The 24,121-nt window shown below is 42.5% G+C and overlaps 1 protein-coding gene across 1 annotated transcript in view; it reads right to left on the reverse strand.

Moving 5' to 3' along the window:
* CLCN1 (chloride voltage-gated channel 1) overlaps positions 1–24,121 on the reverse strand; it is a 60,003-nt gene that overhangs the window by 24,568 nt on the left and 11,314 nt on the right. Inside the window, exons 4-9 of the mRNA XM_062009352.1 lie at positions 9,453–9,654; positions 5,742–5,895; positions 5,043–5,174; positions 3,646–3,774; positions 3,409–3,542; positions 2,979–3,056 (exon numbers count right to left, since the gene is read on the reverse strand). Of these exons, the coding sequence (XP_061865336.1) occupies positions 2,979–3,056; positions 3,409–3,542; positions 3,646–3,774; positions 5,043–5,174; positions 5,742–5,895; positions 9,453–9,654 (829 nt within the window). The remainder of the gene's footprint in view (positions 1–2,978; positions 3,057–3,408; positions 3,543–3,645; positions 3,775–5,042; positions 5,175–5,741; positions 5,896–9,452; positions 9,655–24,121) is intronic.

Here is a 24,121-nt window from a genome sequence, read left to right on the forward strand (position 1 = left end):
AAAACATTCCCTGATCCAGAACAATGTGTCCTTATCTACAACTTTGTCCCAGGTAACTTCTAGGCCCTGTTAGACATAATCATGTCCAGAACAGGGATAAGGTTCAAGTTAAAGTATGTGGAGTAGTGAAAGGGTTCTGTTACAGTGCACCAACATCATGATTAACAGCTTGAAGCAGGGTACTTGTGACATGGCTTGCAGTATGGCAAGAGGTAATTACAGTTGTTTGAATGTGCAAAGTCTGATGGGACACTGTCAAAGAACAGTATGAGACAGAGACACACGTAGCCACCATTGAGAACAGTCTGTAGCATATGACATCTCCCAGGACTCCACACTATGTCAGAGTGTTGGTGCTGTGTAGCAGTATAGAAAGAACCAGAATCCCCAAACCAAACAGGCAAAGAGTACTATAGCTCACTCAGAAAAAATAGTCCGGGCACCTTTTGGCTGTCAAAGGCTAAATTGGCTTTCCAAATTAATTTTGAGGTCTCCTCATTAATACATAGGGTGGTATTCAATCAGCAACAACAAGAAGTTATACACCATGGGCAATATGATGTGAAATTTCAGGCTCTGCCCTAGACTAAGGTCAGCTAAAGATTACATGACTCCCAGGTGATGCAAAAACACATTCAACAATTTGATGTGAATACACAAGAGGAACCCAACTAGGGCTACAAAAACTATGATAACTTTAAGTTTGTTCCCATACTACAGTGTTATCACAGACAGCAATTTTTAGTCTGGAAAATACCTCTGAATGCTTCTTTACCAACCCTCTGCTCACAGCTGGGCAAACTTCAAAATGAGATCAAAGTGCTCAGGATCAAGGTGAGAAGTGAGCTCTGAGCAACTCCAAGGGTGGAGATTCACTAATCTCTCTTGATACTTGTGCCACCCTAAACCACCTTTGGGGCAAGGGGACATTTTTTTTTTTAATGCAAGTTTTGCCTCTTGTCTTTTGTCCTTTTACTGTTCTTTGAGAAGAATTTGGCTATTTTGTCTCTCTAACATCTCCTTTAGCCACAGAAGCCAGCAATTAGACCAATTCCCTTTTCTTATCTAGCCTCTCCTAGTAAGCTATGTATTTGTCCTGCAGTCTCTGAGATCATACTAATACTAGTTACAGAGAAAGAAACTGCAAGCCTGGTGTTTAAGAAAATTCCATGAATTGGAGGACTAGTACAAATGTGAGGGAACAAGGATAAAGTCCCATATTTATCCTCACAGCAGCATCATAGAAAGGTGGGGAGGGACCACTAGAGGTGTCTCCTCCAACTCGCTTCTCAAAGTTGTGCTAATTCAAATGCTAGATCAGATTCTCATACAAGTGAGTCCTGAACATCTCCAAGAGTGGAGATTCCCTGGACCCTCCAGACATGTGTGCCAGTGCTGAACCACTCTTGATGCAGGGAAACATATTTTCTGACTGTCTGAACACACAGTCAGAATTTCTTTTGTTGCAAGTTGTGCCTCTTGCCTCTTGCACTGTGCCTCTCTGAAAAGGGCCTGGATCAGTCTTTCCTTTAGATGGTTGATGACGTCAGTTAGACTACCACTCTAGCTTTTTCTCTTTTAGGCTGAGCAAACCCAGCTTCCTCAGCATCTCCTCATAAACTATTACTCCAGCCTCTCAACCATATTACTAGCACTTTGCAACTCTCCCTTATATGGAGAACTTAAAACTTTACACACTGGTATTTCTGTTTTCCAGTCATCAGTGAAGTATTCATGTAGCAGTTTCCCATTCACATTATCACTTCCTGTCACACCATCATCTCCTGCCCTTAGATGTTGTTACTCCTTACATAACAGGGTTTTTTTAACTACTGTTCTCGGTACTCGGTACTGTTCTTGGTACTCTCCAGGTTGAACAGTGTCCACAGCAAACAAGGACTGAACAAACTGCATCATTAGAAATCCACACGTTAATAGGTGTCATGTCTTGTAACCTTCCCTTTCTTCATCTGAATCAGTGACAGGAAAAGAAACAACTTGTGTTGCTAGAGTTGAGTGGTATCTGTGAGAACCTTTCCTGAGAGCAGAAAACCTCTTGGCAAGTGGCTAAGTGAGTTGTACATTAAATGTCACATACAGGAAGACACTTGCCTCCAAGAGAAGCCCCGAAGCAACATCCAACTCCAACTGAGCAAGCTGCCACCATGAGGTCCAACTGCCTATGCACATTCTGGAACAGACAGCGCAGCCAGAGAAGGGCATGCTGAGGTTAGAGGAAGCAAAGCCAGGGAATTAGGATCCAGAACAATGAAACGGAGCAATAACCAGCAGTAGATTGAGCCATTGCTATTACAAATACAAGTCTCTACACATTTTAGTGCAGTCTTTAGTACTATCAGCTGGTCTTCAGCAGTGACATCTGGTCCTTATGCACAGACAGGACCTACTCAAGTAGAACAGCACCTCCTATTGTTGTATTGCACAGCCAGCTTGTGCTAAGAACCTGTGTGTAAAGCAGTTTTAGCTCTATCTGCAGTTAATAGATTTTTTAATACATCTAGTCAATAGAGTGATCAGCCTGCAGAGGCTGTTCTGCAACAGCAAAAGCCTAGAGACAGTGCCTATAATTAGCAATGCTGTATAAGTTTGGCTTAAAGACAAATTGATCTTTGCCTGCAGCTACTTTTTTATACAGACAATGATCACAGTATCTGTGATCATTAGTATCAGCAATGATCAATGATCACAGGTATCACCATCATGAGATTGAAAACTTGTCAAATGCATATTTCCAAGCAGCCTCTCTGTAAGTGGTACGTAACATTGGTGGTACTGAGCAATTATTTAACTGTGTATCTGGCCTTCCACTACCACATTCTTGTAATTTACTAATACAAAGCAGTAAAGTGGCCTTCAATTCATATGTGTCCTCTGTGTTCTGTAGTCTACCAATGTTATCCTGAGTGTCTTAGGAGTTCAGTCTGTGGAAGAACTGTGTGCAGAGACACATGCCTTACCTCATACACACCACAGAAGATCGACATGAACTTGCTGAGTACTGCAGCACAGATACTGGCAATATGCACAAAAGGACCCTGTAAGAGAAAAGGAGGAGGAAATCAGAGAGGGTTACCTTCTGGTTACTGAAAACCATTTAGTCATTGCAGATCACAAAATTTCTATGTGTTCATCTCAGCCAGTCCTCCAATCTTCTTTTTTTCTCCTTCTCAAAGACTACCTGTCTTGAATTTTAAATGTTTTCTATGTCAAGCCTTTCAAAGTGGATGGAAAATGGCCTTTGGAAGGTAAGTGTTGCTGGAAAGAGCAGAATTTTGAGAAGAGGAATGGTGGCAAAAGAGAGAAAATGTTTATAGACTTTTTTTCCACAAACAAGTCCTCCCACCTTCCGGACCCTAGACACTACTGCACATGAAGAGTAATTTTTACCTCTTTCCCCACAGGCATGCCACTTCCAAGCCCAGCTGTGAGACCCACAACTTTGGCCACAAAAGCTTTGAGAGTGAGATATTCCTTGAGTACCACTCCCCTCATAATGGTCTTGAGTTCTGGGATCCCAGACCCTGAAAACAATGGCAGAGCAGGCGATGAACAAAACCCGCATGTAAATGGAATAAGAAAAACAAGACAGACAGAAACAGATGTTGCCATGCCTTCTGCCCTCACCAACAGCCTGTGGAGAGACGAGGTGGCAGAAAATGGCCGCAAACAGAATAACAACAAGTGGGTATGTGACCCACGCCAGATACTGCATAGGAACATTCGGGTGCAGCTCTCTGTACATCCACTTGTAGGCTGTAGATAGACAAATAAAGAAGTTGTCAGTAATCACAGCTGCTCCAAACAGTTGGTAGACATCAAAGAATCACACACTTGTTAAACTTGCCCATACTAAGTCTCCCTGAGAAATGCTATCCTAAAGTCCTAATTTTATAAGAAATTCCTTGGTATATTTTGAGTTCACAAGTAAAAGAGGCATTCTGCAAGAATGAATAAAAGTGACTCTCTGTTGTTAGACACTTAATACCTGTACCCAAATGTGGCATAAGAAGAGGTATGTTACATGAAGTTGAGAGGATGAGTCACTGTACAGAGTCTTTTTATTTGGCAGTGCCTTATGTCAGTCCTGAAGGACAATGAAGCGGTCCACCAATAGCTAGTGCCCTTTCCTCTATCTCAATCACATGAAAAATCTTTCCTTCAAAAAAATGATCTTAAAAGCTTTGATTATGATTTGCTGTTTTGGAGCAGCAGCATGAAGAGTGCCATAACAACTATTAAAACAACAGTGGTTCCATTGGTGAGCCAGATACAGCAGCACGAGCTGCAGAGAGTCTTGTCTGAATTTCAGCTCCTGTGCAGTTTCTCTTTGACAGAGTTGTCTCCCCACACAGCAGGAGGCTGAGACTTGGTGGAGGAAAAGAAAAAAAAACCTCAAAGGACTCAGCTGCAGGCAGTATAAAGGACCATGTCTCTCTGAGACTGGTAGAGTAAACCAGATACTGATAGATGAAGAAGCTCTAGAGGGCAGATCACTAGGCTGAAGGAATATTGAGGGCTTTGAGGGACTGCAGTGTCCAGTGGACATCAGAGGCCGAGTGCTGAGAGGAAATGGTGTGTATGTACTGGTCAGGAATGAGACACTGAGTCAGAGGAAAGAGCAGTATGTGGCCAGGTGAGGTAAAAAGCAGAAACGGTGTCAGGATGGCCTTTTCCTATCCCCCATGTGCTCATTGTTGCTGGGGAGGATGGGAACTAGTGTAATAGGAAGGATCACAGTATCACTTCCATGTGCTCCTACATATAAAAAGGAGCAGGACAGAGTCAAAATCATGTTTCATTTCAGACTCATCGTACACGTACATTTTGGTTTTTCCCACTTCTACTTTTTTCCCTGCCATTCCTTTAAAGAACCTCTTCCTAGATAACCTTCTCTCTACTATATTGTAAATACTTCAGACTTGCCAGGCAGTGAGGGGTGAGGATGGAAAACTGATGTTGAAAAGAGGAGGAACATTCATATCATTTACAGTGTGCTTTTGCAACAACTAAATGGGACCCACCCTGTAGGCTCTTCGCACTGGCATAATCCATTCCCCAGCTCACCAATGCCATGACCAGACCCAACAGAACCAAGAAAATCCAGTCCTCTCCAAGCTTCTTGGAAATGTATTTCTGGATGCATCTAGCACAGTCTGTGGAGAGAAAAATAAATGGGAAAAACATAAATGGGAACATAAATGAATCCTGTAACTGTCTCTCCTCTCCTATGTTGAGAGTTGACTCAATAAGGATTTATTGTATCATCCTTCTCTTACACAGGTAAGAGTACTCATTCTTCTCTTATACAGTCCTGCAAAATCTTACAGATAAATCTTACAGATAATAAAAAAAAGGGGGCAAGGATAACAGGATGGGGAAGAATTTAATGTCTTGTGCACTAGCAGCAAAAATCAGACAGAAGAAAGTTCTTTTCCTCCTGTCACAGAGATCTGTTGTGGAAAAATTGATTAGCTTGGAACCTTTTTTTTTTTTTTCCCAAAAAAGACCTTAGCTCTTCCTAGGATGAAAGCTCACATGAGAAGTCTTTGCAATCCACTTTTATTCCTTTTCCTTTTTTCCTGGCTTCTCCCCATACACAATTTTCTGTTTGGTTGATTGGTTTGTTTTTTGTTGTTTTTTTAATTCTGCTTAAATTCTGTCTCTCTTGCTGACCTACCCAATATCTGGTCATAGGGTAATGAAAGTTGAATTGCCCCTACCTTGGCATTTGGAATAGTGCACTTCTTTGATTTCTACTTGACTCTCACGTTTCAGGGGTCTTTCATTGTTCTTCTGGGCCTGCTTCTTGTTCAGTAGTTTCACTACTTCCTTCTCTTCAAAGTTGGTTATCTGGTCTGTGTATTGGCCATAAAGCTAGAGAGGCAGAAAGCAAGAGAGATCAGAAAGAAAAGGTAAAACAAATGCTGTTTCACAAATACAATTAAATATGCAAAGGCAGATCTACCAGCAGTCTGAGATGCAGACTTAAATGTACCCAAGGAGGGAGACAGAGTCACAGAAACTCTCAGACAGATGCAGCTCTTTTTTTCTTTTGCCTTTCTGTTTTTGCTCTTCCTAATCTCTCAAAAAATCTTTTTATCTCTCATTTTCAGAGGTATAAAGTATGATCACACAACATTAATTGCTTTCTAACATCTTGAGAAAGAGCTGGCTGTGGTTTGAAGAGAGTGAGCAGGCTTTCTGGAGGAAATCAGACAATGGACTTAAAGCAAATTTAGATTAGGCTCCACTAGAAGACATATAAAACTAAATATATAACACAATATGATTTAAACTGTTCCTTCTTTTGATTCTCCCTCTCTAACACAAGGAAGACTGGGTTTCTGAGCACCAGAAAAACTAGTAAAAATTTTTAAAGATATCAATTTCTACCTAAAAAGTTGAGTCAGAAAAGGCACTATCATGCCTAGCTTGGCTAAATGTTGAGTGAGAACATGATAACGGTGAAAAACATCTGAAGGTATAAATACTAGTAGGAGGAAGGTGGGGTGGTTGGCGGTAAAAATCATGTAGGGACAAAGCACTGCCAGGGTAAAGTTAATTTTCAGGGAGGAAGCATATATTAATGTTTAACTGCAAACCATAAAGGTTTGTCTTTCAAAAAAGATGAGAATGTTTCATTGGTTGAGTAATGGAGGAAAAGCTGCACAGGATCTCAGGAGGAAAATATATAGAGACTTCTCTGGGAGCTGTTTTCTGAGCTCAGCACATGCGCAAAAATGCCTTCCTCTCAAAGTCCTAAACTATTTCCCAAGTCATTCAGACTGAAAAATATCTTCTCCAAAGCATAGTCCACTCTTGAAATCACTTCCCCCTACACTGTCAGTGCACACTGGTTTTAATCTGCTGTACCTGGACACTGAGGTGAGCCTTGGACTCTACTGCTGATCTCTCTTACTCCATGTCTTGTAGCCACCCTGCTAATTCTGAGATGATATTCCTTAGGGTTCTTTTTTCCTGATGGGTCACAAAAGATTAGCCATATTTGGTCTCAAAGGTGAAACGTCCCAAAACTCACTCCATAAGTAAAATTAAATGTCAATAAAAAGGCTAGGCTCGACTGCTTGGACCTAGAGCCAATTAAGCACGTGTGATGGGCTGGGGGCAGTAATAAAATAATTGTTCTCTGGAAGAACAGAAGGCAAAGGGAAGATCTAGCAGCAGTCTCACCACCTGAAAGAAAAGAGGGGTTGTCGAGAAATATCAGAGTGAGACTTCTTGGAGGGGCACAGTGAAGGCCAAAAGGAAAAAGGCATAACTTTCAAGAAAGGAAAGTCTGTGCCGAAGGAAAACATGTCCCCAGTCACCCGCTCTTGAGGGTAATTCAGCACAGGAACAGATGACCAGAGTCGTGGGTGAATCTTGAGATGTTGGTGAGTCTTGGAGATGTTCAGAACATGCCTGGACAATGCCCTGGACAATCTGACACAGCTTTGGAGTTAGCCCTGCTGAAAGACAAATGTATATTTGATTGGGGCTGTTACTGCCTGCAGGTATGCATGGGAATGCATTTGATGGCCTGCTTTTCTGTACATGAGGTTGTCTATCTACATACATCAATCAGCGTGCCCCTGGAGCTGAGAACAATGACGATGTAGTAGCTGGTAGAAGGAGCATGGAGGTGGGTTGTGCTAGTGCACTCTATCACCTGCACCTCCTTGTCAGTACAGTTTTAGATGTGTGGGACTAGCATTTTGGGTGGATACATATGGACTAGGACCATTTTGTGCTTTACTGGAGAAACAGTTTGCATATTGCAACTCCTCCTCACCCCCAGCGTACAGAACATATAGCAGAAGATGCATTTCCATAACCCACTTCATCTCTCCAGCCCTAGGTGTTGTTCCACTGGCACCTCACAGGGCAAGCCTGTGCCATCCTCCCAGAAGAGCTGTGACATTCACCCATGGCCAGACCGGGACTGAGGTGAGACACCTCCTTCCCACCAGCTGCCCTTGCCTCCAGCCCCAGTGCCTGCTCCAGCTTCACTTGGCTCAGGAGACAATTCAAAGGCTGAATCACAATAGAGCTCAGCTCCAGGTGCGTGCATGCACCTCTCCATTCCATCCCACCCTGTATCAGCCTGTTGTCAAGGCTGCTGTGGTCAAACTATTGTCTTGTATCAATGTAAATGAAGCACAAACTGTTCTCATCAGACCTCTGTCCAGACAATTTCCCATTTGGACTATTGTTTCATAGAATCATAGAGTCATAGAATGGTAGGGGTTGGAAGAGACCTTTAGAGATCATCTAGTCCAACCCTGCTGCAGAAGCAAGTCCACCCAGATCAGGTCACATAGGAACATGTCCAGGCAGGTCTTGAAGACCTCCAAGGAAGGAGACTCCACAACCCCTCTGGGCAGCCTGTGCCAGAGCTCCCTCACCTGAACAGGGAAATAGTTTTTCCTTATGTTTAAATGGAACTTTTTGTGTTCCAGCTTCATCCCATTACCCCTTGTCCTGTTGCTAGATACAATAGAAAGAAGGGATGCCCCAATCTCCTGACACTCACCATTTATGTACTCATAAATATTAATGAGATCCCCCATCAGTCTCCTCCAGACTAAACAGCCCCAGTTCCCGCAGCCTTTCCTTGTATGAAAGATGCTCCAATCCCCTGATCATCTTGGTGGCCCTGTGCTGGACTCTCTCCAGAAGTTCTCTGCCCTTCTTGAGCTGAGGAGCCCAGACATGGACACAAAACTCAGATGTAAAAGCTCCCCTTTGCAGGATACTATCTCAAAAGGAGAGGTAGAGGGGATATAATGGGTAAAAGAACAAGAAGGCATAACCAGAGTACATTGATGTTCCAGTTATTTTTCTGAACCACTGCTTGAATGAATCAGAGCAAAAGTCAGGTCAAGTTTAAGGGTTAGAATATCCATCACTTACAGCGTCCCTAAGAGCTATCAAAGGTATCTATATATATATATGGATCTATGACCATGAGTTGCTTTTTGGTCAGAGAAAAGTCAGAACAAAGCTCTGCATGACCACATCTATACAGCTGTGTAGACAGATAGCCATCACTGTTCTCTTTGTTTTTATTGTCTTTGTTTTTATTCACTCTCCTGCTTTACTTAACAGCTATGCAGCTGAATGCAGTTGCAGTTTCTTTTTGCTATTACAAAGACATTAATGGTTAGGTTGATTTTCCCCATCTGGCTTTGCCCATTCTCTTTGTGTCCATGGCACGTGAAAATGGCCTCTTACTCAAAATACTGATAGTGCTCCTGGGTTTAGTGCAAGTCAATGCTTAACCTGAGAGTCAGCAAGTGAAGGAGATAGCTAGTAGGGTTGGGAATGGGCAGGGATGTGTGCTCTACAAGCATCATTCTGGAAACCCCAAGACCCTGTGTGATCCCAGGGAGACCTGTGCTGCCACAACCATCCCAGTTGTCCAGCCATACCTGTGGGTAGCTGAGGGAGTTCTCAAGGTAGTGCAGGTCGTCCCCTGTCCCCCTGGCCTCGTGTCCTGCCTCCAAAGGTGTCTTGTAACAGGAGCATTTCTCAAAGCAGACATAGTCGTATTGTGGTGTGCTCTCCTCCAAACCTGATTTTGATCTGGATTCCTGCATCACGGCCTCTGAGCTCTCCATGCCTCTACTCTTCCTCACACATAGTTATAACAGAACTGCTGCTCTGAGCCTTATCTAGAACCACCTCCATACTTTCTTCCACTCCCTCTTTCTTTTCTCTCCTCAAACCACCATGACTTGTACCATTCCTCACTTTCTCTCTGCCTCTCCTCCTCTTCCTCCTTGTGCCTCTCTCACTTTCTCCTCTCTTCCACAAAGGCAGCAATTGCTGGGCTTGATTATATTTATAGCAACCTTCGTCTGTCACATGATTCCCCAGCGCCCTGTCTGATCTCAGCAAAAGGCACTAACTCTACTGGGATTGAATATCAGGTGTGGGCAAGAGGGGAACTCCTGAAGGAGAGGGAAGGGGGAGGGGGAGACAAGGAAAGAAGACAGTAAGACAGAGCTAGAAGTGTTGAGACAGAATGCAGATAGGATGAAGCAGAAATGACTATCCATGAGATCTCTCCTTTCACATCTCCCCATCCTCTGCAAGCCATATTTTCAATGAGAACAAAATTAGGTGAGCTTCTTTGTCCTCTCCTTTGCCCTAAAATACCGAGTGACAATCATAAAGGTGTCAGCAAATACAATGAGACAGAATGAGATGGGTGCACACTCAGTGTCCCAAGACAATTTTTCTATGTTCATAGTCCACAAGAGAAACATCAAGGCCTAATGGAGAAGTCAAGCCTCCCTGTAAACTGCTAAGCATTGCATCTTAATCTCAGCCTTCTCAACTGCCTTTATGGGGAACTCTTTAACAATATCACCAAACTGCTCTATGGCCATTAAGTTATGGACATATGTCAAAATTTGGTCTTCTTGATGCTCACTTTTCCATAGGCTAGAGTATTCACCAGTTTCTCCTCTCTACTCTGTTGCTTGTTTCTCAGCCAGGCAAAAAAACAATGAGCTCAACCAACATCAGTAAGCTACCTGCCAGTTTTGATAACTGAAGGGATGATGATGTTACTAGAGGAGACACAGAATAGAGAAAAAAAATCTCACAATTGAAAGCAGGTAAATACTTATAGTAACATAGGGATATGAAGGAACCACTGAAGTAGAACCAAGGTATAGATGAACTTGGAAGGAAACTTGAGCAGATCATGATATGACATGATGACAATATGGTATGACATGATATGAGAGCGTGATATGCATGAGAGCATGATATGCCATCACTTGGCAAAAAACAAATGAGCTTTAAAGAAGCAGGGTTATGTTGCCAGAAACAATCCAACTTCAACAGTCTGCACAGAACACTTTGTGAATTCACCCCAGAATAAAATGAAACAAAAACGTGTCTATGATGATGATGATGGTACCTAAGGTAAATTACTCATTAATTTGAGGATGTCTTATATCACAGTGTGGTCACAGTTTGAAACCGAGCAAAAAGAACAAGGAGACAGAACCTGAGCAAACCTAGCAGCAAAAGCAAGACACAGAAAACCAAGTGAAAGGGAAGATAGCACAATTATATTTTATAAATAGATCCAAACTCATACAGAACTTTAAAGTAGGTCTGACTAGATGTCCTAGTGAGCTCTGGTCAAGACCAATAGGCTTTAAAACTCAAAATTTAACAGTCTTTACTAGAATAAAAATAATATTATTTTATTTTATTTCTTTAAAAACAGATAAATCTTGATGTGTATAAGTCAGGAAGGACAGAAATACAGAGTTCTCCCCCACCCACTGTAACCTTGGTTGCAATTAACTTGATGACCTTCTGAACTGCTGGTATACAGTACTGTAGTTACCAATGGCACCACCACTGCTGACAAGAAGGTTCCTCACCCCTATTCTCTCTGCCTCCAAAAGAAACAGCTTAAAACAGTGTCATTAAATGCCATGGGATGGAGGGAAGGTCTCTGCAGGGGCTGCATACCATCCTTGCTTTGGGCAGGAAGGTTCCTCATTGTATTCCTGCAGGAGACCATCACCCTGGCAATCTAACTACATTGTATGGCATGACCACTTGAACAGAGATGTCTGTCTACAAAAATTTCATACTGAGCTTTGCCACTGATCAATACAGTCCTGTCCCCTCTTGACCCGTAGTCTTGAATGCTGTGAAACATGGTCATTGCACTAAATCAGCTGCTGCTCATTCAGATCTGCTTGGAAGTGCATTAATGTCTTTAATATCTGTGTTCGGATACCAAGTCTGCAATGTCATTTTATCAGGATGCCTTCCTTGGAAGTATCAGTCCATAGGAGTGTCTAGTTCTGGCTATGAATTTTGCTTCTGGCCTGCTTGCAAAGCTATATTGGAAATGAAAGCCAGATATTGGGAAGCCAGGGGGTCAGCACTCCCTAAAGGACACCTGACACACCTTCAACTAGATAATAGTGCTTCTTTCATCTACATCACGGTAGAAGAGTTCAAGTAGAGCCACTCCTGATACAATCTGTTTGTTGCACTAGAGTATGCACAGACAACCTCTTACATAGAACTGCCGTCCTTCCCACTCTTTGTGAGGACATTTCTTGCTGGCCCTAGTGACCATTTTAACATGGGTGACGTAGGATCTGTGAAAAGATGGAGCCAAAAGCTTTGGGAAATGGCATGCACCTGACTATTTTTCCACAGCTACATATAGAGATGGCTGCCAGCAGAAGGATGTGGCAACGGATCAGCTGTAACAGGCATTTGCCTGTTTTGGGATCCATCTTTCTACAACAAGAATTAGGAGAACTGGGATAAGCTGAAGGATTTGGAACTTTACTTGTCGTGGAATGGGTTTGGTTTTTTTGCTGGTTATTCATTCAACCTCTTTGGGATATGGATAATATCACATATTTCCTCTACATCTTAAAGAAAAAGACAGTTCTACGAAGAATATCATCTGCATCCTGGCAGAGGACAGCACTCCTTTAAAGGATCTGAAGCAGTTGAAAGAAGGATCAAGGGCTTCCTTTGTGGCAGCATCCTCACAGCAAAAACTGAGAAAGTGTGGGCTGGATGATCAGGTAGTGAGGTGGATTCTTGTGGTAGTTTGAGCCTGGCTGGATGCCAGGTGCCCACCACATCACTTTATCCCCCACCTCCTCAGCAAGCCAGGGAAGGGGAGAAAATAAGATGGGAGTCTCGTGGGTTGAGATAAAAGCAGTTTAATAAATAAGCAGCAAAGCCGCGCGCTCGGGAAGCAAAGCAGAAGCAGATAAGCTGTTACTCTCTACTTCCCATCAGCAGCGATGTCCGGCCACCTCCCGAGAAGCAGGGCTGCAGTACGCGTAGCGGTTGCTTTTGGAAGGCCAGAAATGAATCTCGCCTCCCCTTCCTGCTCCTCTCCCCCAGTTTATATTACTGAGCTGACGTCATGTGGTATGGAATATCTCCTTGGTCAGCCTGGGTCAGCTGTCCTGGCCATAGTCCCTCCCAAGATCATGCCCATCCACAGCTATTGGTGAAGGTGGGGGAAGCAATGCTGGAGGGACAGCCCTGATGTTGTGCAAGCGGTAGTCATAATATTGATATCAACAGTAAGCACAGCACTGCAGGAGCTGCTGTGGAAAATCACTACCATCCCATACCCACTACAATTCTGTACTGATTGAAGGGAAGAAGGCAGAGAGTGGTGATCAATGAGGCGGGGTCTAGTTGGAGGCCTGTATCTAGTGCAATCCCTCAGGGGTCAGTGCTGGGACCGTTACTGTTGAATATATTCATTAATGACCTTGATGAGGGAACAGAGGGCACTATCTGCAAGTTTGCTGAGGATACTAAACTGGGGGTAGTGGCTGACACACCAGAAGGCTGTGCTGCCATTCAATGAGACCTGGACAGGCTGGAGAGTCGGGCAGAGAGAAATCTAATGAAATTCAATGAGAGCAAGTGTAGAGTCTTGCATCTGGGAAAGAAAAACCCCATGTACCAGTACAGGTTGGGGAATGAACTGTTAGAGAGTAATGTAGGGGAAAGGAATCTAGGGGTCCTGGAGGATGACTGTGACCCATCAGTGTGCCCTCGTGGCCAAGAAGGCCAATGGCATCCTGGGGTGTATTTGAAGATGTGTGGTTAGTAGGTCGAGAGAGAGGTTTTCTTCGCCTTCTACTCTGCCTTCATGAGACCGTATCTGGGATATTGTGTCTAGTTCTGGGCCCCTCAGTTCAAGAAAGACAGGGAGCTGCTGGAGAGACTTCAGCACAGGGGCACCAAGATGATTAATGGAGGGGAGCACCTCCCTTATGATGAAAGGCTGAGGGATCTGAGGCTCTTCAGCTTGGAAGAGACTGAGGGGTGACCTCATTAATGTTTACAAATACATAAAGGATGGGTGTCAGGAGGATGGAGCCATTCTCAGTGATGTCCAATAATAGGACAAGATGCAACAGGTATAAGCTGGAACATAAGAGATTGCAAAGAAACACAAGGAAGAATTTCTTCACTGTGAGGGTGAGGGAGCACTGGCACAGGCTGCCCAGATGGGTTGTTGAGTCTCCTCCTCTGGAGGACATTCAAAATCCACCTGGACAAGTTCCTGTGTGACCTGCTCTAGGTGATCTTGCTCTGGCAAGGGATTTGAGCTAGATGATCTTTTGAGGTCCCTTCCAAACCTTAAGATTCTGTGACCTATTTTCTTTAGAAACCAGCATGCTGTCTTTCAGTAACATCCATGTTATCTGCAAACATTTAATTTTTTTTTTGTTCATGTGTCTTAATTGATTAAAAGGCTTCTTTTTTTTTTTTAATGTAGTTTTCTGTTTAATCCATTTTAGTGGCTTTTTGACCCCTATTGCTTTCACAGGAAAATTGACTTCAAGCACATTGTTGTCACTATGAAACAGTGATTTCAACTAATAAATTGAATTGTTTAGCACCACATCCAGTTACAACCTATTGTGGACTCCATATCTGACTATTCCACAATAATCATTGGTGTCTACTTCACATCCGTGTGTGACATTTGCCCAGCCTATATGAGGGTCATTGCAATTTTTTATTACTGCTGTAGCTTCTGCTCTAGCTGGCTCTCTGATCTCAATCAACGTATCAGAGTGTCGCAATCTAGGTTCAGAAGGGGATTGCGACCTTATCTAGGTGACCCTGCTTTTGCAGGGGGTTTGGACTAGATGATCTCTAAAGGTCCCTTCCAACCCTACCATTCTATGATTCTATGATTCTATGAAGGGGATGATGCAGATACAACACTACAAGCTTCCTGTCTAGGTCTGAAATCTCAACATTATTCAGATATGGAGTTAATTAGTTTGATCCAGGTTCTCATCAGCATACAATACTACTGTATCACTAGTATAGTTTAGCTTATCTTTCTCCATATTTTGTATTCTGACATTACAATTTCCCATTAATTGTCTTCCTCAAAGAATTTAATATGCCTGGTGTATCTCCTGTTAGGACAAGAGACTGTTATTTTTCATAATTCTAGCATTTATAGAAATAAGCATACCACTACTTTGGTTCTTGTTTTGGTACTGTATTTAATTTGAATGATATTTGCTTTCTTTGTCTAACTTCATTGTTCACAGACTCTGATTTGCCCTGCACTTGAGGATACAGAATTTTTGTAACTTTACTGTCGTGCATCGAAATGGCCTGCAGAAAAGGTGCTTTTGCAGCTGTTATTTTCTCCTAAATCTTCAGTCCAAAAGTGTGCTGATAACCTTCTTAATGTTTAGCATCAGAAGCCTGTTTCCTGCAGTTGGTCTGACCTTCCTGTAGAAAGTCACTCTTATAGAGCAAGAAACTGTATTACCAAATAATTTTCTCTTGCTTTCATGGGGGTTTGAGCAGTCACATGACTGAGAAGCAACCAAGTTGGGCCAATGGAAAACTAATTGTTTTGATGGATTAGATTTCTGATCAATCAACGAGCTAATTAAACATTGTAGTCATGGGCCTTAGGTTCATCAAGACAAGGGCAGTAGGAAAGTATGTCCAAGAAGAAAGTAAGCCTATTCTCTCTCATAGCTACCTGCTGTTAGATCATATTATATAATACTGTAAAACTTCACCCAGAAAGGCATAAAGAGTCAGCTGATATACTGTTATGTCATCAGTTGCATCAGCCTCAGTCCTCCACATTTAGTAGCAAAATGTCATTAGCTGATTGCTCATTCTCTTTAGACATGATTCATTTACTACAAACCCAAACACACTGATCTGGGAAGTGCAGAGAAAGAGCAAGAAGCCTACATTCATAAAAAGGTGTTGCATTGAAAGATGAAAAAACCCTAAATATTCTGAAAGGGTTAAAAGTCATTGTAGAAGGATTTGGAAAGAGTGTGCCAGAGTATCTTAGGGTCTTTTGTTAATACATTATCCTAAGTACTTGCTATAGGGATATCATCTTCTAGAAGGTATCAGGAGTTAGGTGGCTGAGTGGAACATAAACCAAACAGGATTGGAAGAAACAGCACATCAAAAATTAATATGCAAACTATACTTAGTGAACAACTAAGGACACATTAATTCTCTCTCTTTCTTTCCCAGGACTGCCACTTTTGAAGGAAAAGGTAATTCAGTACATGTCCAGCCCCTGGGGTTCTGTTTCCTAACAGATGAAGGAGTGGGACAGAGCTCACAAGAGTTGACCCAATAGGGCATTTTGGGCAGATGTTGATTCTGCTTCACAAGTTTAAATTGTTGTGATTCATGCTTCAAGAGTGGTGTTTCTTTAATACAGCTATGACTATGGGTAGCCTATATAGCATTTGGGCAGATTCCCATGGTAAAACTCTAGTAAGAGTAAAACTATGGAATAAAGGTGACATAGGTGACAAACTATAGAATAAGGATGAGGTTCATATCTCAGGGCTAAAACTGAATGTAGAGTGAAAGGTACTATGGGAAGGACTACTTCTTGCAGGTGTTCTGAGTCTCTTCTTCTGCAGGCTTGTGGTGAAAGGCTACTAGTTAGAGTGGAATAGGCCACATTACCTGAGCCCTACACAGAAAAGACTGCCTGTCACACTGTGCACCTGCCTAATCAAAAGCCAATAGTTTATCAGACTTTGAACTTCTTAGTATCCCCTATTCCACATTTCCAGATAAAGTGTGAGATTTGTCTTTTATCATTTGGTATGAGAGCAGTTAGGAGAAAAAAAAGGTAACTCTTCAGGAGTCATGGGTAAGAGTAGTTTAGAGTACTCTTCAAAGGTAAGGAAGATGCTGGATTAGATAACACTCAGTAATTCAGGTGTTTTCAGCATTGGCCTGAACCTTCACAGCTACTTCAAAATTGTGAGTGGCCTAAAGAAAGGATATTCCCATTCTCTTCCTTGCACCTGCTCTGATACTTCTGCCCTCAGCAAGGTGAAATGTAAAGTGATGAAAAAACATTAATGTCTTTACACAATTAACTACTCAGTGTCGTGCTTTAAATGAGTTCAGTGTAGGTCAGGGAAGCAGCATCTAAGTAAGAAGCTATCACTTGTGGCAGTCAATAGATGATCTCATCTACAACGTACACTGTCACTTGAAAAATTAAAACCCATGCTCAGGCAACAGGAGAACTCTTCCTAGCCCTTGCTGAATCTCCAACAGAAGGAGTCAGAATTACCCCTGAAAAAAGTTCCTCCACCACAGTTACTGTTTCTTCTGTCACTGCTACGTTGCATACTTGCTCTATGTTGGAGCTTGCCATTGTCATTCTTGCAAAGCTTGGGTGTACACACAGAGCATTACTGACTTCCAATTAAAGGAAAAGATATTTCCATCAGGCCCTTTTTCTATATGAAACTGGAACTAAAATCACTATGCACTCAATGCCCTGTCCTCTATGTCAAGAAGTGTAATATCAAATGCTTCTCTGGTCTGGAGATGGGATCACAATTTACTGGCAACTTATTCAGAGGAACAAAGTCTGACTGAGGAATTGTATAAGGACCTTAACAGGATGACTGAGAAATAAAATGATGGATGAAATAGTCACAATAATTGTAAAGTGATGACTGTGAAGAGGAACAGACATTCTAGGTTTGCATTCACAATCATCCAACCGTTACTATTTAAGCTGATTTTTAGTATTTAAGAATAAGGTCTCGAGGTTCAACAGAATGGTTGTGATAATGACTCTCTCAGCACTTCGTTTAGAACTGTGGGTTAAGTAGGAGGAAAATAACACTAAATAAAATGCAATGTGCAATTACACCTTGAATAATATTTGCATTTCTGTTTCTACAAAAATAATGATTGATATAGAGAAAATAAATTGAGAAGGATTGTTTTGCTATATCTCAGGAGATAGTGAGTTCAGAATCCCTTCAAAATTACTGGTGAGACAATATACATCTTGTTCTATTAAAGTCACACCTTCTCAGAATTTAGATGCAGGCATACAGTTTTAATTTGCTTTTCTGTAGTGGAAGTAAATGCCAGAGTTTTTTTGTGAGTCCTTTAAAAATAAAGGAAGACATTAGAGTTCATTACCAATAAGGAATTAGAAATGCATTCTGTGGGATGTTTAGAAGACAATAATATTTTTGACCAATAGGTAACTTGCACTGCTGTTCCTCTGAGTAGTTAATTGCAGACTTAGATGGGACATCAGCTGTCTTGCCCAATACTATATTCAAGCAGTGTCAATTGGAGCAGATTGGGCTGGTCTGTGTCCAGACAGCTTTTTAATATCTCCAAGGATGCAAATTCTACAGTCTCTATAGACATTCACAACAAAATCTCTTTCCTTACATTTACTCAGAACTTTCTGTGCTTGTGTTTGTGCCCATTAAATCTTGCCCTGTCACTGGGCATCACTGAAAAGAGTCTGGCTCCATCATACAATCATAGGATGGTAGTATGATAGGAGTTGGAAGGGACCTTTAAGAGATCATATAGTCCAACCCACTATCATCTTCAGTCTCTTGCCTGAGCCTTCTCTCTCAACTTTTCCTTGTATGAGAGATACTCCAGTGCTTTCATCATCTTTGTGGCCCTTTGCAGAACTTTCTACAGTAGCTCCATGTGTCTTTTCAGCTGGGGAACTCGGAACTGGATGCAGGACTCCAGGTGTGGCCTTGCCACTGCTAAGTAGAGGGGGAGGATCACTTTCTCAACTTCACTCCTCCTAATGTAGCCCAGAATACTATTGAAATTTGCAGCAAAGGCACACTGTTGTCTCATGTTCAACTTGGTGTCCTCCAGGACCTCAGGCCCTTTCTGTCAAACTGCTTTCCAACCAGTGGGTCCCCATAATGTACTGGTGCATTGGATTATTGCTACCCTGGTGCAGGATTGTACTTCCCATGTTGAACTTCATGAGGCACTTCTCTGCACATTCTTTCAGTCTGTGAAGGTCCCTCTGAATGGCGGCGCAACGCTCTGGTGTATCAACTACTCATCTCAGTTTTGCATTATCTGCAAATTTGCTGAAAGTCTATTCCATCACCTTGGTAATTAACAAAGAGAATAAACAGTATTTGATCCAGTATTGACCCTTGGGTTACACTGCTAATAGCTAGCCTCCAGCTGGCTACTGATCACAATCTTTTGAGCCCTGCACTTCAGACAGTTTTCAATCCACTTTGAGGTCCATTTGTCTAACTTGTACTTAATCAGCTTGCTATGCGGATATTGTAGGAGACAGTTTCAAAAGCCTTGATAAAGTAAAGATAAACAAAATCCACTGCTCTCCCTTCATCCATCAAGCTGTCATCTGATCACAGAAGGCTATCAGGTTGGTTGAGCATTATTTTTCCCTTCATAAATCCATGCTAGTTTCTCCCAATCACCTTCATGTCTTTCATGTGTCTGGAAATGGTTCCAAGGATGAGTTTCCTCACTGTCTTCCTGGCAACTGAGGTGAAGTGGACCAGACTAGTTTGGTGGACTTCTTTCCCTTTTTGAAGAAAAGAATGACATTTGTTTTCCTCCAGTCGTCAGTAACCACTCCCAGTCCCTACCACCTTTTAAAGATCAGTAGCTTTGCCAAATTGACCAACTCCCTCAGCACTTGTGGGTACACCCTATTGGGTTCCATGGATTTATGTATTTCCAGTATGTTTAAATGTTCCCTGATCTCATCTTCTTCCAATGAGAGTCCTTGCTCCTTGTTCCCTGCTCTTTTAGCAGAAGGCCCACATTGTCCACAGCCTGTTTTGCTGCAGATATGCCTGTAGAAGCCATTCTTGTTGCTCTTCACGTCCCTCGTCAGATTATCCAGATAAGTTTTGGCTTTCTTAACCTCATCCTTACACATCTGGCAGGTGTTTCTGTACTCATCCCAGATCACATGACCCTACTTACATTGTTTTTATGTCTGAGTTTAGTCAGGATCTCTTCATTCATTCATGCAGGCCTCCTGCTGGTTTTGCTTTATTTTCTGCTCATCATGATAGGTCCTTCCTGAGATTCTGTGATTCCTGTATATCAACCAGCTCTCTTGCACACCTCTACTTTTCAGGGCCATATCCCACAGGATTCTTCCAATCAGATTGATGAACAATCAAAGATTGCTCTCCTGAACTCAAGATTGTGATCTTGTTTTTATCCCTTCTCTCCCCTCAGATCCTGAGGCTGTTGTGGACCTTCACACCCTCAACTAGTCCTTCCTTGTTTGTATCAGGTCCAGCAGAGCACCTCCTCTTGTTGCTTGTGATAAGAGCTTGTTGACAAATGTATGTCAGAAACCTCCTAGATTGCTTGTGCCCTGCTGTGTGTTGCTCCAGCACATGGCTTCCAGGGATTTATTCAGCTGTCTGCAGAAAGGCTCATCTAATTCTGAGATCTCTTTGCATGGCTATGTTCTGTACCTAGACTGATTACATACTAAAAACAGGAGTAATTGTTTTTCTGTAGCTGTTAAAAGCAGTAGTATATTTTTAATGGTGAAATATTTTGTCAGCTTCTGTGAGTAATCTTCAGGCAAATTCTGTTCCCTTCAGTGTGAACAGAAGAGCAGAGCTTTAGGAAGCTCCAAGACTCAGGTTATATACATCCTTAGTCACGGCAGTAGTTTACACAGGATCAAAGAATGTGCATTCTAGTCTATGTGCTGTTGCAACTAATTGGCCTAACTCAATTTGAAACAAACTTGAGCATCCACAAGGTAATGTGTTTAAACACTATGTTTAAACACATCACCAAATCAGAAAAGAACATACTGCATGGAATTTGTCAGAAGTTTTAGAGCTGTGAGTAATGGTTTTCTGAAAGACTGTAGGTGCAACTCATATATACATTATCAGTGTGAAATAAATACAATGAAAATGCTTTGTATTCTTATGCACTCCCAATGCAAATAGCTCATAGGCAAACATCTCTGATCCCTGACCTTTGGTAACTACTCCGTGGAAACGGATGACTGTCAACCCCAACAATGACTTGGTTCCTTTAAGAACACATAAGAATCAACTACTTCACCAAGAAACAGGAATTTGCTGTAGAGATATATGACTCAGTTTTAACAACATGAGCAAATCCTTTAATCCTGCATATATCCTTAACAGTGTCAAAACAAAGCAGTGTCAAAAAAAGCTGATGGTGTATACCATCAGCGTGTGCAGGTTTTTTGCTGAGATTTTGTGGAGATTCACAACAGTACCAAAGTGTACCTTGAGGATTTATATTTACTCTACATTTCCAAGTTGATGCATGATTTCTCATGTATTGTACTTTGTATGCCACCTGCTGTATAGCTTGGGCAGCACTCTGTAACTCAGTTGCCCCTATACTACTGCTGTTGACAATTTTACTAGCAACAGGTCTAACTTTTTGAAATATCAGGAATGCTAGTACAGTCTTTCTGCCCTTTCCCTGCCTCACCTCAAAATTGTCTGAAACAATTTAATCCAATACACTATCACATTAGCATGCAAGTATCATCTGTCAAAACAGTCATGTACTTTCTTCCTCCATATAAAAAAAGCTAATAGCATGCAGCTATTCTCTTAGGTTCCAAATAAATGTTCGCTGTCCGCTTATGCCATTTACACAAAAGCAGATTCTTTTGCTTCTTACTGCTCAAGATCAATGGCAAGGGGGAGGCTGATCAGCATGCTGCCAAGCTTTGGCATTTATTTGCTGGGACATGAGATGTGTACCGTTTGTGGTAAACCTTTAATATTGTCATAAGTAAGGAACAAGTAACTGGACAAACTCATTTAAGTATAAAGATTTTCTTACTGCTACTGTGCTATAGTTGCAACAGCTTTCTCAGTAGACAACTGTCTGTAGTGTTGAGAGGCAACACAACTGGTGTTCAGCTAGCTCCTGGTGTGTGAGATCTTTGCCTTGTTTCTGGATATCTTTGATTGTTTGAAATAACATAGAATCACAGAATAATAGAATAATTTCTGCTGGAAAAGACCTTTGAGATTGTCAATACCATCCATACGGTCATTACCAACCACTGACTCAACACTGACAAGGGAGGTTCAGATTAGATGTTAGAAAGAGCTTTTTTCACTGTGAGGGTTATTGAGCATATGAATGAGTTGCCCAAGGAGGTGGTGGAGTCACCATCACTAGAAGTATTTAAAAGATGCATAGATGATGTGTGGAGGAATATGGTTTAGTTTAGTGTTGGGCTAGACAGTGTTAGGTTAGGGGTTGGACTTGATGATCTTAAAGGTCTTTTCCAACCTTACTCTTTCCAACTGTCATGGTTTTGCAAGGAGCTGCTTTTGCTTCCTAACAGGGAGAGGGGGCTGCAGTGCATGCCCGGTAAAGAGTTATTGGAATTTCCCCTGGCTCTGAGGTTTGGACCCACCTCTGGCCCAGCCGGGCTAATCAGGCACCTCTGCCATCACTATTTAAGGATGGGAATTTGAAGTGCATAGGAGGAGATGGAAGGGAAGGGCAAGATGGAGGCAGCCACACAGACCCTGCAGGCAGGAAAAAAAGACAGAAGAAACAGTGCTGGACCAGAGACATACTTGTAGCCCTCAATGAGAAGTAGAGACCTTGTGACAGAAGGGGTGAGAGTTGGAGACTCTGGGTCAGAGGGAGTGAGCAGTTTAGACCCCAACCTGGAGAAGATGAACACCCCATCAGAGCAGCCCATGCAGGGCTGTTGGGTGTGTGGGAGACCCCGAGCTGGAGCAAGAGAGGGCTGGTGGGGAGCACTTTTCAGGAGTGTGATAAGTGACAAGAAACATCAGGAAAGGACAGACTGCGCCCCTGTTCCCTGCCCCTAGCACTGCTTATGGGGGGAGGAGGTAATGACACCAGGCTCAGGGCTCTGAGCCCAGGAAGAGAGAAGGGATGCACTTCATTATTCTTTCTGTTGGATATTTCTTTTTGTTATGTTTTAGTTTGAGGTGGATTAAATTAAGTTTCATTTTCTTCCACAAGCTGAGTAGCCTTGTCTGTTTTGTCTGGCACTATAAGTGCAATTGAGCCCTCTCAGTCCTTCAGGGGTTCTGAAGTTTGTGGTACTTAAGTCTAATTGTGATCTTGTGTCCCTGGATGGGCCTAAACTGCAACACCGATGAAATGATTCTATGATACTATGATACTGCCAAGCTTACCACTAAACCTCATGTTTTCCCTCAGTCTCCTCTTCTCCAGGCTAAACAACCCCAGCTCTCTCAGCCACTCCTCATAAGACTTGTTCTTCATACTCTTCACCAGCTTCGTTGGCTGTCTCTGGACACATTCCAGCACCTCAATGTCCCTCTTGTAGTGAAGAGCCCAGAACTGAACACAGTATTTGAGGTGTGGCTCACCAATGCTGACTACAATGGGACAATCCTGGTACTGCTGGTCACACTATTTCTGATACAAGCCAGGATGCTATTGGCCTCTTGGCCACCTGGGCACACTGATGACTCATATTCAGTTGGATGTTGAGCAATAGCCCCAGGTCCTTTTCCTCCAGACAGCTTTCCAGCCACTCTGCCCCAAGCCTGTAGCATTGCAATGGGGTTGTTGTGACCCAAGTGCAGGATCTAGCACTTGGTCTTGTTAAATCTCATATAATTGGCCTCAGCCCATTGCTCCAGCCTGTCCAGGTCCCTCTGAAGAGCCTTCCTGCCCTCAAGCAGATCTATGCAACTGCCCAGCTTTGCGTCATCAGTGAACTTACTGAGGGTACACTCAATCCCCTCACTGAGGTCGTTGGTAAAGAAATTAAATTGCACAGGCCCCAACACTGAGCCCTGAGGAATGTGTATAATTTCAGATATCTTCATGACCCAGTACCTGAATGATCTTGGAAATGAGTGGAAAAAAAAGAAAAATCTTTCTTTAATAACAGAAAAAGTTCCTTGCAGCACTCTGCCTGGATGGTATCATCTAAGGTAAGGTGCCTATAGGCAACCTTGCACCTGTGGGGCTGCAACTGTCACTGTGGTTCAGTAGAGGGGCAGTACATGAGCAACAGCCAAGCAAGGTAGTGTTGTGTGAAATCAGACTTTCTACATGGGAAAAGCATTTAGATCCGTAATAAGAAGCACCATCATGAAGCTGTGGGTGTTACTTTGGGAAGTCTTGCGTGGGTTATTGACTGGAGAGGTTGAAGAAACTGGATTTATTCACACTGGAGAAGAGGAGGTTGAGAGAGATTTTATTTGCTGCCTGCCAC

The sequence above is a fragment of the Colius striatus genome, chromosome 1, assembly GCF_028858725.1.
Source record: "Colius striatus isolate bColStr4 chromosome 1, bColStr4.1.hap1, whole genome shotgun sequence".
NCBI classification, from domain to species: Eukaryota; Metazoa; Chordata; class Aves; order Coliiformes; family Coliidae; genus Colius; species Colius striatus.